General features: G+C 37.6%; 2 protein-coding genes across 3 annotated transcripts; both read left to right on the top strand.

Annotated features, from left to right (window-relative positions):
• Positions 1-1330: 1330 nt before the first annotated feature.
• On the top strand, positions 1331-4771 carry LOC103721805 (uncharacterized). Its single transcript, XM_089927912.1, has 3 exons — positions 1331-1602; positions 1727-2274; positions 2355-4771. Exons 1-3 carry the CDS (start codon positions 1479-1481, stop codon positions 2508-2510), a joined length of 828 nt encoding a protein of 275 aa, XP_089784038.1. The 5' UTR covers positions 1331-1478; the 3' UTR covers positions 2511-4771.
• Positions 4772-5536: 765 nt separating this feature from the next.
• LOC103721804 (ENHANCED DISEASE RESISTANCE-like protein (DUF1336)) lies at positions 5537-17060 on the top strand. Of its 2 annotated transcripts, XM_088712185.2 has the most exons (4): positions 5606-5810; positions 13027-13144; positions 14246-15225; positions 16722-17060. In XM_088712185.2, coding segments are annotated over exons 3-4 (954 nt in total). In that variant the 5' UTR covers positions 5606-5810; positions 13027-13144; positions 14246-14272; the 3' UTR covers positions 16723-17060. The 2 variants fall into 2 exon arrangements, with proteins under 2 accessions (XP_008810369.2, XP_088568311.1); XM_008812147.6 differs by lacking the exon at positions 13027-13144 and having other exon boundaries at positions 5537-5810.
• The last annotated feature ends 897 nt before the right edge of the window (positions 17061-17957 follow it).

The raw sequence follows: 17957 nt of genomic DNA, 5'->3' as shown, positions 1-17957 counted from the left end.
CACTAGCCATCTACAACAGCAATTGATCAAGGCAGCCTCGCCTATTAAAATGATGTCTCCTTCAGTTACTACCAAGAATTTTGAAGAATCCGATTCAACGGTTGCAAAAATATTTCCAAATAAAGAGAGGGCTCTCCTACTTAGGGAAGAAAGCAAGAAAGATCCTGAAATCGAAAGTCGATGGACACAACAGGAGACCCTAGGCCTGCTCAAGATCCGATCTGAGATGGATGCTGGATTCCAAGATGTCACCCTCAAGGGCCCTCTTTGGGAGGTTGTATCTAGGTAAGAAATAAAAGAAAATAATTAGAAAGTTTATGAAATATCTCTATTTTTTTTTGTTAAATACAAATGTAGAGAATATCTCTTTCTATTTATTTTTTTTTCTTTTTTGCTCCTATAGAGATCTCTATTATTTTGTTATTCTAGTAGAGAGTTTTGTAATGTTTTGGTTCGATTTCTATAAGAAGCTTTATTAGACTATTATTTGTTACTACCGTTTCCTAGAATCAGTTCCTCTCTCCCAATACTCTCCTTTTCTTATAGTTTTAGCTCACTCACCTTTTTCTCCGCTCATAAATTTAGCATCTCTTGTTCTTATAAAAAGTATTTCTTGCATCTAAATCCAACACAAAGGACCCCTGGTTTGAAGCATCAATCTCGATCATTTTTCATGATTCGCTTTGAATTTTCTAGAATTCCAAGAATTTCAAAAATAGTAGAATCTATTTTCTTTTTGCGGCCGAATTTCTCTTAGTTTCTTTTTTTACATATAATTTTCATTTTTACTCTGTCCTTTATATTTAGTATGTTTTTATTAGTTGAACTATGTACTATTATATAATTAGAGTAGATGCTTAAGCATGCATTTGTGCAATCATCCGCATGCATTTTCTTTCCTTCTACATCTCAGTTTCAATCTCCTATCCTTCAATTTCTAGATTCTTCGTTTAATTTATGTAAGGTTTATCATGGAATTGGTTGGACAGGAAGCTATCAGAGTTAGGTTACAATCGGAGTGCTAAGAAATGTAAGGAGAAGTTTGAAAATATCCAAAAATACCACAAGCGAGCCAAAGAAGGGCGGGCTGGCAGGCAACATGGCAAGAGTTACTGTTTTTCTGGCCAACTTGAAGCCCTTCACGATATCACTGCCACCTCTACTACATCCACCATTGATCCTGTTGTTGCTCCAACTGAGATCAACACTGTATCTAACCCTGCCACTGCCATTGCCAATACTAGCCTTAGCCGCTCCAACACTACTTTTTCCTCTGGATCAGATGATAGCAAGGTTGAGGGCGCTAGTCGAAAAGGTCAGAAGCGGAAACGAGAGAAAGGATCAAAAACTAGTAAAACGATGATGACCTTCTTTGAAGAGTTGATGAGGCAGGTGGTGGAGCGACAAGATGCGATGGAGCAACAGTTTCTGGAGGCCTTGGAGAACCGGGAGCGAGATCGGATGGTAAGAGAGCAGGCATGGCGGAGACAGGAGATGGTAAGGCTCACTCGCGAGAAGGAGCTTATGGCCCAAGAACGTGCCTCCATTGCATCAAGGGAACAAGCCATCATCACCTTCCTTCGCAAGATCTCAGGCCAAGAAGTACCAATACCTCCCTTGTCTACCACCACCACCACCACCACAACTCCGCAACCATCATCACCCCAACAGCAGCAGCAGAAGCAGTCAAGCAATGATACTGAGCTCATCATTATCCCTATTGCAGGGCACCAGGAAATGTTGACAGGGAACACAACAATGGAGTTGATGTCCTCAAGGTGGCCAAAGATGGAGGTGCATGCGCTGATCAAATTAAGAACTAACCTTGAGCCATTCTATCAGGAAGGTCTCAAGGGTCCGCTGTGGGAGCAGATAGCTATGGGAATGCGCCGGCTTGGCTATAACCGAAGCGCCAAGAAATGCAAGGAGAAGTGGGAGAACATCAACAAGTACTTCAAGAGGGTCAAGGAAAGCAACAAAAACAGGCCACAAAATTCAAGAACTTGCCCTTATTTCCACCAACTGGATGCCTTCTATCGTAGTAAACCTTTGAGTCAAATCAGTCGCATACTGCAACAACCAGAGTCCAGTCCTAATCCTAATCCCACTCTTCAAGTTAGTGGTAGTGCCCTCGTAACTATGTCACCATCACAGCTCCAGCTAGCAGGAGGAGGAACTAGTAATGAAGGTGGTCATGCCAATAATAACAATAGAAATGATGAAAGCTCTGAGGGTGATGTTGGATGTAGCAACACCGGCAAGACATCAGGGAAGGTAATTTATGATCATTTTTACATCTATACTTCAAATGATTTCAGATTTGCCTTCGTGTAACTGGTTTTAATGCCTTGAAGGTGCAGGATGCTGGCAAGGAGCTAGCAGACCCATCCCATCAAGCTACGGGAGATGATCATGACAAACTGGAAGAGCCTAAGGATGAGAACATTGATCAAGAAGATGACAATAAAAATGGAGGTCAGAATGAAGATGAGGAGCACAGAAGGATGTAATGCAGGATATAATTCCAAAAGTAGAACATGAGCAGTGGTGTTGTCCATGGAGGAAGAAAGGCATCAGCAGCTGCAACAATAGTTCTACTCTAGATTATGTGTCCTATATATACCTATTTCACTAGTTTCTTTTACTCTTACCATGTCAACTCCTCTTAATTAGCTAGCTTAAAGACCTATACAATATGCGTTTGTTTCTTTGATCCATATAGGTTAAAAAAGTTGTTGTCGTTTCTTTTTATTTTCTTATTTCTCTTGCAAGTGTTTCTCATTGTTCTAGCTAGTAGCATATATGTACTGCAGTTTAATATATATATTTGTTTTTCTACAGGAATACTTCTTAGTTCATTTTAGTTAGTGCTGTTTTGTTGATTTGGTGGAATAAATATATGCCCTGAGCCAACGGAAGGGATGAATATAAAGGAATACATAGCACTAAGAAAATCCATAATCTTTGCATCAAAAGGAAACAACGCAAACATTCTATGATGCAAGGAAGCATCTGTCTAAAAGGCTAAGTCTCTTCTTTCTCCTTCATGGGATAAGAAAAGGGAAAAAGGGATGAAGATGACATCATTTTCATAGATTGTCACATGCAAAATTATTTTTCTCATTGTACTTCTTTTACATCTTCGAATTGATTACTTATATCGAAGGACTTTGATGTTAATTTTACTTTACCTATTCATGAGATGAGCACATTTAGCATCACTGCTTGAACATAATATTGTAGTAGCAACTTAAGTACTAGTTTGATTGTGGAGTCCTAATTCGTCTCCCTTCAATTACTTCTCTTCCCTTCCTAGATCATTTGGGTTCGAGTCATCATACATCTATCATGCTGCTACTTGCAATATGCAACTAGTGACACGGTTTGCGATTTTCAAGAAGTGCAGCTAATAAGTATCTGACCATTAGTGGTTGCCATTTTAATCATCAAATAAGACTTGTAGCTAGTTTGGTTACTGGATTTTTTTTCAATTTTATTTTGAAAAAAGGAATGTACATCATAGGGGACTATGTACAATGAAGAGAGGAGTAAAAAGTGATTAAGCTAAAAATTCTAAAGTTGTAAAGTTAAAACTTGCCGGCTGAATAGTAGTCAGAACATAATATGCTCTAATTATATTTGACTTCTAAGAGGATATCTTATAGAAGATGATCCATGCCATCCCAGTGCCTTGTTGTTGCACAGAAAGTCTCTTTCTTTCAAAGAGTGATGAATTCAGAAGATAAGAATCTGGCCTTTTGTTGATAATAGACTACACAGTAGAATTACTTCCTCGAAATGAACCAGCCAGTATATAACAGCAGAGCTTTCAGATCATCATTCAGATCCCATCTGCTTAGTTACTGCACCATATACTGCAATGAGCCAAAAGGTACATGAGTTCTGATCCTGCAAAGAATTCCATGAGGTATTTACAAATGCCAGCTAAACACAGTTTCCTCATGGTAATTGCAGAAATCACCCACATCTCTTTGGACTAAGAATTCCCTGCGGACAAGGTTTCAAGGGATTCTTTGCCATCTAACTCTCCACCAAAATATTCCAAAGTTTAAAGGGATTCTTTGCCATTTAACTCTCCACCTAAATATTCTAATTCTCGGGGAAACAGGAGCCTTCCAAATCACAAACCAGTCATGAGAACACTGCCCATTTAGATCTTTAACAGCCAGAGTTTAAGCTTCTTTTAAATTGACTTGCAACTTCTATTACACCAACAACAAAACATTGGCTTGAATATGAGGTAGTATGAGCTTGGACCATAAATTTTGGATTGAATATGAGTTGGACTAACCTTGAGTCAAGTATCTGCAAGCATGAATTGAGTTTGAGACCATCTTAGGCATGGTTTAATCCATCTAAGATGACCTTAGTTCTTACGAGTTGTCGGTGAGTAGAAAAGGTCAACATCCTTTTTATGTATGTATGAGAGTATAGTCTTGACATACATGTCAACTATTAGAACTAAGATATGTTTAGTTGCCAACACTTGCTATGAAATAATATCACCTAAACAAGATTTTAAATAACACATTATGCTGTTAAAGTGGATCCCTGCTCATTATAATGGTTCTAAAGGTAATGACTTGCCTCAAAAGTGGCATCTCAATTTCTTTGACTAAAATAATAATTATCATAGCTATTACAATGGGTAGGCCATTCTGCGCACACAGCGTTCAGGACCGTACTCGTCTCTTGGGTGCCCCCACCTTCTAGTTTTCTCAAGATGAACTTTGACACAAGTGCGGATGATGAGGGGAGATGCAGTGGCGTGAGGTTTGCTATCTGAGATCACGACGTCAGATTAGTTGCGACGGAAGGCCGGTGGACTTTTGACTCGTCTATGGTGTGTGCCGAGCTCAGAGCAGTTTGGAAAGCCATCTTCTATGCGAGGCGGATATTGGATGCGGATCGTATTATTCTTGAGGGCGACTCGACCACAGTAGTTGAGTGGATCCGGGGACGAGGATGCACTGTTGAGGATCGGTTGCTAATTTTTGAGATTCGTAGGTTGATGGAGGAGTGCGACTCCCACTAGGCTTCACACGTGTTCAGAGAGGCCAATAGGACGACCGACTAGGTGGCTTCCTATGCGGCCCACCACTCCGGTGGTTTTGTTTAGATTAGGAGTGGGTCAGTTCTAGAGCCATTACGTAGTGTTTTATTTTCTGATTTTGTTGACCATATTCACACCCGCAGTGTGTGAGCCGCCGTTGCACCAAAAAAAAAAAATCAAATTTGATGGAAAAATTAAATTTTTTGAAAAAATAGCTTTTTGTTTAAAGTAAGGTACAAAACAGCCGTTATCTATGTTATAAAAGACCATTACAAAATTAACTAACGATATGTTATAACAACCATTACGTATTTTTCAACTGTTACAGTTTATAACATAACGGGTAGGCACCAAACCTTTAAAACTACCGTTATTACAGTTATATCACGGTTAATTAAAACCTTGTTGAAATCTAATTATGCTACTTAGATGGCATGTAATTTGCTCCCATCGAGCTAGTGTTTTTAGGTTTAATTTCTTGGGGGTTTTCGGCGGGTGACAGAAAATTGGAAATCCCACACCAACTGCCATGTGGAATCAGAATATTCGTTTCCTCTACCTCGTTTGACGTTTCCGGGTTCGGCAGGCGTCTACGCAATTAAAATCGGCGTTGGTGTCCAAAGGATCTGTCTTGACTTGCCGTCTATCGTTCCCCCGATCTCGCCGGCTCCTTTTCGCTCGAAGTCCGGTGCTTCTCGAAGCCGTCGTCAAACCCGACCGGCGATTCTCTGAAAAGGTTAGGGTTATCTTGGATTAATCTCCGTTTTTTCCCCTCTTCGTCTCATTGTTGATTTCTTTGATGCCTTTTCACTCTAATTTCTGTTTGTATTCTTGTTTTTGCCCCTTTTTAATGGGGACATCTCTGTGTTTGTCTGGAAATTTGGCTTGGGTTGTGGTTTTTAACCTGTGGTATAACCCTTAGCTGGAAGCTTTCTATTGGCTCGTTTTTGATAATATTGATTGGGGGGTGATATGGGTTTGATTTGGTTTTGCTCTAATTGGGGCTTGTCTTTTTGTTTTTCTGAGCTGAAAGCTATTAAAACGTTGTAAAGAGAATTTAATTAAATGTACCTTGCGCAAGAGACATCAAGATCGCATCTTTCGAACTTTGATCATATTAGTGTTGGATGGATATTGGAAATTTGGATGCCTTTGATGTTTTGGGTATCGGACATTGATCTTTTATCTTATCTTTACATGATCGCGATTTAATTTTTACAGCACAAGTTTCATCGGTTTCTTTGCCTTTGTGGACCATTAGATGGTTTTTACAATGCCGAAAAGAAAAGGAGATGCCTATAATTCCAAAGGAGTCATTTGGAAACTGGTGTAGATATATGTGGATTTGAAATAGGGGTTGTTTGTTAAGTTTTAGGATATAGTTTTGAATTGTGCATCGGTTTCGTACAATCGGTCTTGATTGGATTTGTATCCTTGAATTTGATGTGGATCTATGAGGCAATGGAAATTCTTATGAAGTGAACATGGTCACAGTAATCGAGAAAGTATTCAATACGACTGAATGGCAAAGATGGATTGGAACAGCTGATTTCAGGTAGTTGGAATAAGGTTAATGGTTATAAATTTATATTTATGGTAGTTTACATAATCTTCAATAGAAGTATGAGCTTTGGCATTCCTAAGGTTCAACTTTGCGCCAAAGATGAGACAAGCTCCTTGGCTTAGATGGAGGTATGTTAAGATAAGACGAAGCTTCTTCTAGAAGTTTGACACATCTCAGAATGATCTATCAGGCTTCCTAAAGCATCAGAGAGTCTTCAGTACTTGGAATTGTGTGGAAAATGGATTCCGTTGACTTCTTCGACAGAAAATTCTTTCTTTTACTATCTTTCCAGTGATTGTAGGTGTTATGGTGATGTGAGTTTTAGAGATCCTCCCGCTAGAAATCGTTAAATATCTTATTGTTTATGATACAGTTTTAAGCGTTTCATTTGCTCGTTGAGAAACCAGTTGCTGATGGAACTGGATTAGTTCAGTTTGGTGGTGCATTTGAGTTTTCTCTCTGCAATCCATTTAGTGCATTGTATGATTCATTGCTGCACATGAAAAATGTCCCCAGTCTTCTCTCTTTCAGATGATTTGATGTTTACTGAAAAACACCGCTAAACTTTGGAAAATATTTTTCCTCAACATCCTCAATATGTTCCAACTGATAATGTGTTAGTCCATAATATCCATATGTATTTTAAACCTTTTTCTATATCCCATATGAAACCTACTTTATTTCATGGTCATGTTTTATGTATTGCTTCTCCACTTGCTTCCTACTATGGAAACTATATGTGTTCAAACATTTATTATCAACAAGTGATATAATCTATAGCAAAAACCAAAGGGAATACAAGCACAAATAGGATTTTCTCCTCTCAGGATAAGGATTCTGAATATAAGGGTGACTGAAACTTAGTAGAGCCAAAACAAGCAGACAAAAACAATTAATATAATACATACACATATATACATATATATAGCAGTTGTATTGTTTGTTGCTGCACATAAATTAAAAAAAAAAGCGTTCAACCTTTTCTTTGGGAATGATTTATTGTTTATTGGAATACTGTGTCAAACTGCAAAATATGTTTTCCATCCATATGTTCAACTTGTACCGAATTGTTTAGTAATTTCTTGTAATATGATCTTCTCTGAATCCAATAAAATCAACCACAAATTTTCTTGCAATCCCTGCATCCTCGTTATTTGGACTCAGGTGCAAAAAAAAATTCATGTTTCAATCAGGCAATGTGGACGTATAAATGCTAGAGATATGTATTTATTAATTATGTTTGTCTGCCTGTTTTTAGCTCTATGAAGTTTCAGTCACCTTTATACATGAACCTTAATTATGTTCGTGCTAGTATTCTTTATCAGTTTTTTATATAGTTTTTATCACTTATTGGTGAGAAATGTTTGAACACAAATAGTTTCATGGTAGGGAGCAGGTGCAGAGGCACTGCATAAAACATGAGCATGAAACAATTGGCAGAAAGTAGGTTTCATATGGGAAATATAAAAGGTACTGAAATATATATCAGTACTATGTACTAAGATAGTAATAGAAAACTAATGAGTGGTCTCTCATTCTGCCATTTATCCACCATTTCTAATGGTCCTCCCATATTTTTTTTTCTAAGGAATCAATTTGAACTTTCCTTGTATTTCTTTTAGTGAGAAATAATAGAATTCATTGCTACTGTGGTGTTTTCGGAATACCTTAAATTGGAGACATGTAATCATAAATCACAGATTTTTATGCAGTGTGCTATTCTTGTTCTTGAGTTCAATATACCATTCGAGGCAACTTGGTTGAATCTCTTTTTAAGCTTGACAGTAAGTTTTTGAACACTTGCTTATGTGGTATATTTGTGCTATAAGGTGGGAAGTTGATCTTACCATTTTGTATTAATCCATATGTGGAGATCTTAAAGGTCGCGATGTTAGTTTCGCTCATACTGTGAAAATAGGGCAACAATAGTTGACCCTATCTGCTAACATATGCTGGCTTAGTTTAGAGTAAGAATGATTGCCTGAATGGTTATGGGTTGGTTTTAGGTCAACTGCATGACTTGTTTCAAGTCATAACCTTGAATGGACATAATAGAACACTATTCCTTCTCAATGTGTAGTTGGTATGGAACGATGACTTCTTGAGTTGCAAGTGGCTTACTAAGTGTAAGCTCACATCTTATATGACTTGGAGGAAACACTCAAACTTGAAAATCATCTAGATGCGTAGGTAGGCCAGCACAGCTAAATTTAGGGAAATACATTAATTTTTGATGCACTAACTACAAGCTAGAGAGAAATTGAAATAAGTTCCTTATCTGCATCTCAATGTATATGCACTAAAATCTTAGATAGTGATGTCATTGTATATTTATCATTACTAGACCTTGGGTTATCTTGTGATTTATGATCATGCACATGAAAAGATTCATTTGTTTATTTATTTGTTCTTTTCCACCTCTCATGCCTAATCCATCAAATAATAGATTGATACTGTTAATTCTTTGCTTAAGCTCCTTCAACAACAATACATGCTCCCCAGGTTGATTAGCTAGGAAATATAAAAAGGGGCTTTTTTGTTGAGTTACTCAGGTACTAAAATAAAGGTTCTGTCGTAACTTCTAAAGCTTTACCCAGCTAAAAGGAGGAGTTGATAGGAAAAAAAATCCCATTCTTTGTGGCATTAGCAAGAGTATAGCAATGAAATTTCTATGCTTCTATTTATTATTGATCTTATATTTTTGCTAGGGGGATTTCTTTCTTTTTAGTGTCTCTTTTTGGAGCACCAATGACATATTGGTTTCAAGTCTTTTTGCTTCTACCTTCCCATGCTGTTTGAGGTTAAAGGACAGGCTAGAGTTTTTAATTTTTGGATGATGCATTTGTATACATGCTTCTATTGTTTATTGATTTTGTATTTTTGCTAGGGGGATTTTTTTTAATGTCTCTTTTTGGAGTACCAATGACACATTGGTTTCAATTGTTTTTACTTCTACCTTCCCAAGCTCTTTAAGGTTAAATGTTGGGCTAGAGTTTTTAATTTTTGGATGATGCACTTGTATGCATTACTAATGATTTGTTAATAGAATTTATTATTAGGCATCTGCTATTGCCCCTTATTCTTTTTCTTCTCCTTTTCTGCTAATTTCCTCCATCCTTTCCCTTAATGTTCATTTTCAATCTTTTTCAAGTCATTCATGCCTTAAAATGCAGCCTCAAATATATCTGATGCTTATTTTTCCATAAAAACTGAATAAGGACTATAGCAAACTTTAAGATCACGAATTATGATCCTTGAGCAACTAATGTTTTGTCATTTAGTGTATAACAGCCAAGATACGATCTACCAAAGTTTGAGGATTTCTTACACCTAACTCTAATTAGACATCTACCGGCTGATTTGGTGCTGACCTTTGGACAAAAGAGGGCTCTTCATGAAAACTACAAGGCTGTTTGGTAGATTAAGAGACTTAACTCTTTGATTTTGTAGTTTAAGACTCTGCAGATTGTGAGAAAAGCTCCAGAGTGGCCAATAGACTTGTTATGAATGTAGATAGAGAAGGGAGAATGCAATTTTTGAGTCAGGTTGAATGCTGAAGAGCCAAATCAAAGCACAATCCCAGAATTTGACATCACAGAAAACTTTGAGAAGGATTATAATGATAGAAAACACCATTAATATTTTTAGTAAGCTTATTATGATATTTCACACAATTGTCTTGTTGTGTATGGTATGTTTACCCATCATGTCGGACTCTGGTGCCACATGAGGTTGCCATATGACAAGTGTGAAAGAAAAAAAAAAAAACTTTTAGTGGATGACAACTTCTTTCCCTCATCTAAGAATGTTGTAGAGGACATGTCTATGAAGTATAAGGCTAAAGATTTAATAGAAAGCCATATGAGTGAAGCTGATGGTTGGATTCTATTATCTTTCAAGACAAAGAATGGCATGCGGCTGCTACTGCAAAGGTGCAGAGAAAGTTACACCATCTCTTTCCCATCTTATTTTAAGCTCCTCTTGTCCTCTCGATGTCCTTATTTACACTCATGTTGTTTCTGTTTTCTTAGTATGTTCTTTTCCGCTGTTTTTTTTTCTTTCAAACACGTACTCTTTGAATTATCTTGTTTTTCTCTTCATTCCCATAATAAAGTGATTACGTAGACGCCTAATATTTTCTCAAGAAAGTAATTAAGTCTCATTAATATAGTCAGTTATAGAACATGGCTAATGCTAAGAAGCTTACATGGAAGGGTTGAGCAAATCTACAGCTGCCTGCCAATCAGATGCCAACCCCTTAAGTATTGGTGTGTAATTCATGGCCAAAGCAACATCAATCAAGAAAAAAGCTGCCATGAGACCTAGAAAGCCAGTCAGAAATAGGTAAACCTACCTACTTGGTCACAATAAAGGCTCATTCAGTGAAAGATTGACTCTCCAAAATACCTTTATATTTGAGAAGAGTCTGGATGAAGAAGAAAGATGATGAGGTTTGTTATAGGCAAGGATTCATATCTCCGAGGACACCCCCATACCATTCAAATACTGGTTTTGTACAAGACATGGTATGTCCCTGTATCTACTTGTGGTTTGCTGAACCAGATGATACCCCTGAGTCCATGGTATGCTGTACCGATCGGTACCGAACGTATTAGCTTAGCTGCGCTGCTTCGGATGCCAGTGGACTCGTCGATACGCCTATGTCAATATTAATTAATATGCCAATGTCGGTACGTCTGGCGTACCGCATACCGTACCGTACCGACACTCGGTACGCCTATACTAGTGCAGCACCGGTACAGGGTTCGGTACCGGTACGGCGAACCTTGCTGGCTGAGTCCATACAGGTTGATATAGTGTGCAAAATGGATTAATATGGTAAGCTATCGTGGAGATTTGAAACCTCAGGATATGGAATTTCAAAAGCCACTCAGATATCAATACAATATTAATTTGAAATTATGTGAATGAAAAAGAATTATAATCTAACCATTATAATACACAACGTTCGCCGTCTCGGTACCGAACTCTGTACCGGTGCCACACTAGCACAGTGTCAGTATGGTATGGTACGGAGTTTTTTGGCGTACCGAATGTCGGTACACCATCCGTACCGGATACTGATACCGAGCCGGTACGATACGGTACATTTCATACCACCTGGTTCGGATCGGTACGGCATACTATGATAATACATGAATTTTGTCTTGATGGAAATGGCTTAAAGCTATATGAGATGGTTGGGCAACGAGAATTCGATGTAATTGCCAAAATAAGATAACCATGATACTATAAAGGTTATGCTTTAATACGCGTTCATATTGCACGGAGTAAAACTTATTTATGAGTAATGTTTAGATTAGTGCCTATGTTGGCTGTTTGCCTCCTTTCTGGTTGTCTTGGTTATTTGCCACATATATTTTGGAAAAGTTTTTTTCAGAAAAATATATTTGGAAAAAATCATATCTGCTTTCTTAGCCTCCACAAAAATAAAATGCAGCCTGGCCAACACATTTAGGTAATGATATGTTGAACTACTTGGACCTTGCTATGATTGATTGAAGAGCTAAAAATCATTGTTGTGCTCCAACTGATTAGTTGAAGTACTCCATGCTGGTAAGAGTTTTGTCTGGCAGGATGCAACTCAATTTCAGATCCACTGAGATAACAAAAAGCTTTTCTCAAGGCATAAGAAAATGGTAATACATATTTAGGAATGCTGATATTTTGAATAAGTCCTTGTCATAGTGCATTTTAAGTTGATTGAGAGTTAAAATTGGGTCTGAGTTCATCACACTTGGGAATTTCTCTCATATTTTTGATTTTTTTCATTGCCGGAAAAAGGGCTATTTATATTCTTTGGCAGTGGATTCTTCCTTGCAGTTTGTCTTCAAGTTCCTTTATGTTCTTCTCATTACCTTTTTCTTTCCTTCAGCCCATTATGCCTGCTCCATTTATGTTACACATTGCATTTGAACTATTCTCAATGATCCTTAAAATGTGATGCAAGAGTTATAAGGTGAACTTCCTGCTTCCTATAGACTTGTTATTTATAAAAGTTTGAAGGACCGTATGCATATATAAGATGGGGTTGTTCTTAAACATCCATTAACCCTTATCTCTTAAACATAAAATCAATATATTCCTTGTTCTTTTCGATAAAGACCATAAAAAGGTGAACTTCCTGCTTCCTATAGAGTTGTTATTTATAAAAGTTTGAAGGACCTTATGCATATATATAAGATGGGGCTGTTCTTAAACATCCATTAACTGTTATCTCGTAAATATAAAGTCAATATATTGTTTGTTGTTTTCGATAAAGACCATAAAAGCCTGATGCAGTACTTCAGAAGCATTGCATTCATTTTAATGATATTCAATAAATTTATCTCTTTTTCTCTCTCCAAATTTTTTTGGATTTGGTTAGAGCCCTGGCTGAAGTCTGCAAATCTTCTGAAGTCTTCACCTTTGCCCAAAGAAATCTTGCTGTGTTCTCCTGTTGGTTGTCTTTGCACTTGATAGGGCAGGTGTGTGAGGACCATTAGGTATACAAAATACGATCATCATCTTTCTCACTGCATTTTGTTTTTATTTCATTTGTCTATTCCGTTGGATCAAGTTACAGAGTGCATGATGAAGGTTCACAAGAAGAGCACCTATGCGCAGATGGTTGTAAGAGGTGTCTTTGTTCCTACTTTTTTCTTTTGTTCCTGTTTCTCGGGATGGAGAAATTACCGAGTTTGTCTTTTACTTATTTGTACTAGTTGCTTGACATAAATAATGGATTCAGGCATTTAGAGAATTAAATTTTGGAACATTCTTTTTCATACATACCTTCTACATGTTTTAAGATATTAACCATTCTTGGACAGTTTTACTCAACGTCGGCGGAACCGGTACCAGACACTATACTGGTTGCCTGGCAGGACGAGTCGGTATGGGCCGGCGCCGTGCCGTGCCGAGCCCAAACAGACGTAGTAGAAGAGATGGGGGAGAGAGAAAACGAGAGCGGAACGAGGTTGCCCGGCCTCTCTCTTCCTTCCTCTCCCTCTCCCTCCCTTCCCCGCTCTCTCTCTCTCTCTTCTCTTTTTTCTTCTCCTTCTTTCTCTCCGGCAACGGCGAGAGGCGTCTCGGTTTCAATGGCGGAATTGTTCCGGTCCGCTGCCGGGACGCCCCGAATCGGGCGATTCGGAACGGTTCCGCAGACCTTAGCTTTACTAGACAACAGTTTTTCTTTTTAACCTGCCATGTTTTGCTGCTCATACACTTTCTCTGCAAAGAAAATATTATTGTAGTCCATAGGTTTGATTTGATGAACCCATGTCTCATACCACTTTATAAAATCTATAGTAGTGCTTCCACCACTGAGGGAGGGGGAGGAAAATTCAATTGAATTATTACCATTTAAGCAACAAATGCAAAGATATGAGCGAACCGTCATTCTCCTTATTCAAACCTAGCACCAACTCTAATAATTTGTTTGAGTGCTAAGGGCCACTTTATACTGTTAAATCCATGCAGGACTCGATCTTGCATAGACATGCATGTGGGCAAAGATGCATAAGTATTAGGTTTTATATAGACATCCATGAATACATATGCACCTTTTCATGTTACAAATCTCCTCTTTATGGTTATCTTTGTAGGTAGTGTTGAAGGTTTATTTCCTGCACATGGCTGGTCCTGATGGTGAGAGTGACTATAAATGGATAGAGCAGGTGAAGTCTCAAGGGGCAGTTCCGTGTCTTGAACCAGAAAACTGTCTAAATGCTTGGGCTACTCCTCCAGGTGACAAGTTTATGGTTAGAGGCCCTGACTATCTCTCAAACAAGGTAAAAGTACCTGGTGGTGAATACCTTTTAAAGCCACTCGGATTTGATTGGATCAAAGGTCCCACAAAAATTGGTGAGGTGTTAAATCATCCGAATCATCGGGTTAGGAAGGCTATTGATGATGAAATTGCAATTGGCAACAACCCTTTTGTTTGGGCTTTCAATTTGCAACTCCCAAGCAAGGATAACTACAGCGCAATTGCCTATTTTGTAGCACTTGAGCCTATACAAGATGGATCTCTCATGGATCAATTTTTGAAAGGTGATGACACATTTCGTAATTCAAGACTTAAATTGATTGCCAACATAGTCAAGGGACCTTGGATAGTTAGAACAGCTGTGGGTGAGCAGGCTATCTGCATATTGGGGCGAGCTGTTTCTTGCAAGTATGTGTTTGGATCGAATTACATTGAGGTAGATGTGGATATTGGAGCTTCAATGGTTGCCAATGCAATTGTCCACTTGGCATTTGGTTACATCACGACACTAACAGTAGATCTAGCATTTCTTATTGAAAGCCAGACTGAATCAGAGCTCCCAGAACAAATTCTTGGAGCTATAAGGTTTTCGGAACTTAATCCAGCTTCAGCTAGCCTGTATGAGCAGCCATCTGAGGAAAATTCGGGAAATCTTCAGTCATCTCTTCCTACAAGATGGTGGATATCAATTGGGCAGGGTTTTTCTCATTTGCTACACCCAGGCAATCAGGATGGCTCTACCTCCACCCCAGAACAGTCAGAGCATGTTAATGGCACTTCTCATGGAGGAGATGGTGGTGAAAATATCGATAAATAGTAAGTGTAATGGCACAAAATTACATTTCATGCCACCTATATATTTTGCATATGTCAATGTAAATATAAGATGATTAGTTGTTTTATGATTCTTAAATTGTTAATAGAGACCTAACTTACCAGAGTTCCCTAGAACATCCGTGCTTTTTTTCATGTTTTCTTGGTAGGTCATGTACCCAAATAGCATTTACTAAAATGAAAATTGAAAACATATGTGATCCTTGAAATGAAAAGGAGGATCTCCATGATTGTAATTTTTAACTATTACTAGTAACAATTCTGACCTTATTCCATCTGTTGCCTGGTTTTCTATTAAGTTGCTTTCATACACTTGAAACTATGCCTATTCCTTTTTCTCTTTGTCCAACATAAGCAACACCAGATGCCTTTCTACTTCTGCAAATATTCTTTCAAGGCCATACCGTATAACAATTTCAAACAGTCTGACAGGTTCATAAATTGGCAGGAGAAGAGTGGAAGTAATAATTTATCTGAAATGTTTGAAGATAGATGCAGTGTTCCTGGCATCTTCATCTTTTCATGCCAATAAACCCTAGTGGTGTACTAGCCATTTGGAATATAATAACAGAGGAGAATAGTCGCCACCAAAAGAGGAAAGAAAGAGATGAGTTAGCTAATCGTTTTTGTATATTCAAAAAAAGCAAAACCTTTTGTCAGAAAATTTCAAAAATGTTGCAGCTTGGAAGTACTTTACCTATTGTAAAGCTTACCTAGCAGTCCCTCCTGTATTTTCCTTTTAGATTGAAATAGGCACCATTGGGTTGTTGACTCCTTCCTCCACTTCCACTCAATTACATCATTTCCCCTTATCAAATCCTGTACAGAGTCCAAACCTGTTATCCCATTAAATACATGTTCTGAATTATTTACATGTGCTTGTTCTTTTTGTAGTTGTATCTTTTTGTTATTATGACTGGTCCTGTTAAATTATATCTAGATGTCTTGTACAAATAGAATTTTTTACATATTTAGTAGTCTGCTTCTCTATCTAGTCCAGAAGTTATTTCAACTTCAACCATGCATCTCCTTTTCTATTCTGATGCAGCAGGATGCCTCTCTTTCAGCTTGCATTTTCATAAAATCAAATGCTATACTGTCTTGATAGTTCTGAAAAGGAGTCAATTGACAGCCACATTGATTTCTGTAGTTGGTATATATTATAACTTTGTTAATCCTGTCCAATCTCATGTACCTGATGTATTCACAAATCACAATTGGTGGGGTTGATTGTCACACTCAATGTACTTACCAATGATACATGCGCAAGTAGTAAGATCCTCATTACCTGGTGCAAAAATCTGTAGTGAGTCTTAGATTGCTAGTGACACGTTTTATCAATGCATACAAGTTAAACAGTTCTCTTACCACATGTAGGTTACTTTCAAGTGTTTATTAGAAAAAAATCTGAAATTAAGGACTATGACATCCTCTACCATTTTTTTAATATCAGTGGCATGATTCTTTTTCTTCTGCAGATTCATTTATGGCTGGTCCTGAACTTACTGGAGATGGGAAGTGACTTAAATTATTATGCAATTAGAGAAGGGAGAGACCCAATTGTGCAATTTATGATTAAAAGTAGTATTTGCGTTTGATCATGTGAATCATTCATTGCTTTTATCATTTGAGTCATTCATTGCTTTTATTTTTTCAGATCATGTAATTTATGATCAAAAAGCTTAGACAGGTGCTATTTTGCTTTGTGAGCTCCATGTCTTCTTATAGTGCATTACATGAGGTATGTGAGCTGGTTAGTATGTACATAGGATATTGAGATACAAAGTGGTGAAATCAATGATTGCTTTTCTTCATCACTGGCGGCTTTTCCCCCTTTATCGGTCTTTAACAAGGGTGGTTAAATTCAGTGAAGGAAAAATATTAGCTCAGAAAATATTATGAAGATTTCAAGGGAAATTATTGAGCTACTATGGAAGCAAGTGCTTCTCCTTCTTGAATACCATATCTCTAAAAATTATTTCCGCTTGTAATGATATTATTCTAATAAAGCATCTGAGTTATTTAAATATTTGTCCATTAGCATGACAATCTCCTATCAGACAGCTCTGTAATCCTGTGACTTTTGTTGGTGCTGTCTCACCGCGCCAGGCATTTAGCGTTTTGAGGACTCTGCATCAAAACGATATCCTTGCAGAAATAAAGCAATTCTGTCATTACAACTAACTAAACAAATACTAGGTGAAAATGAAGGCTGTTCACTGTCATTACAGATTATTGTTGTTGATACAGAATCCATTGAAGCAATATTTTCCACTCTAATCTTTTTTTTAAAAAAAAATATCATGTATTAATAAGAACCTTTGAATTTATTATATGAATCTAAGAGCAACCAGGTTACTCCAACTTTAGGTTTGTCTAGTTCTACGGTCCATTCAGATGGCCCCCTCAATCTTTTTGGGCAGAGCATGGGTGGCAGGCTGTTAGATGTCACAGATTTGGAGTAACTTTTCAGTTTGAAGTGCTAATATAACACCAAATTCTCCTAGCGCTCGCTTAGAAGTTCCAATTCACCAATCGCTGCTGTCCAGGTACTTGAATTCTTTCCAATTGAAATCTCCATATCAGCTGTGGAACTTTTTCTGTGACTCTACGCCTTACTAAAAACATTTCTAATTTTTAGCTGAAAATGATTTGTTTCAAGTAAAAGTATGGAATATACTTCAAGGATTCTGCTCTTGGTTGATCCCTCCTAC

The sequence above is a fragment of the Phoenix dactylifera genome, chromosome 16 (genome assembly GCF_051530095.1).
Source record: "Phoenix dactylifera cultivar Ajwa chromosome 16, Ajwa_hap1_PhDact_Kaust_v1.1, whole genome shotgun sequence".
Taxonomy (NCBI): Eukaryota; Viridiplantae; Streptophyta; class Magnoliopsida; order Arecales; family Arecaceae; genus Phoenix; species Phoenix dactylifera.
The sequence above is the reverse complement of the archived record's forward strand: the minus strand, read 5'-3'. Positions and strand labels throughout refer to the sequence as shown.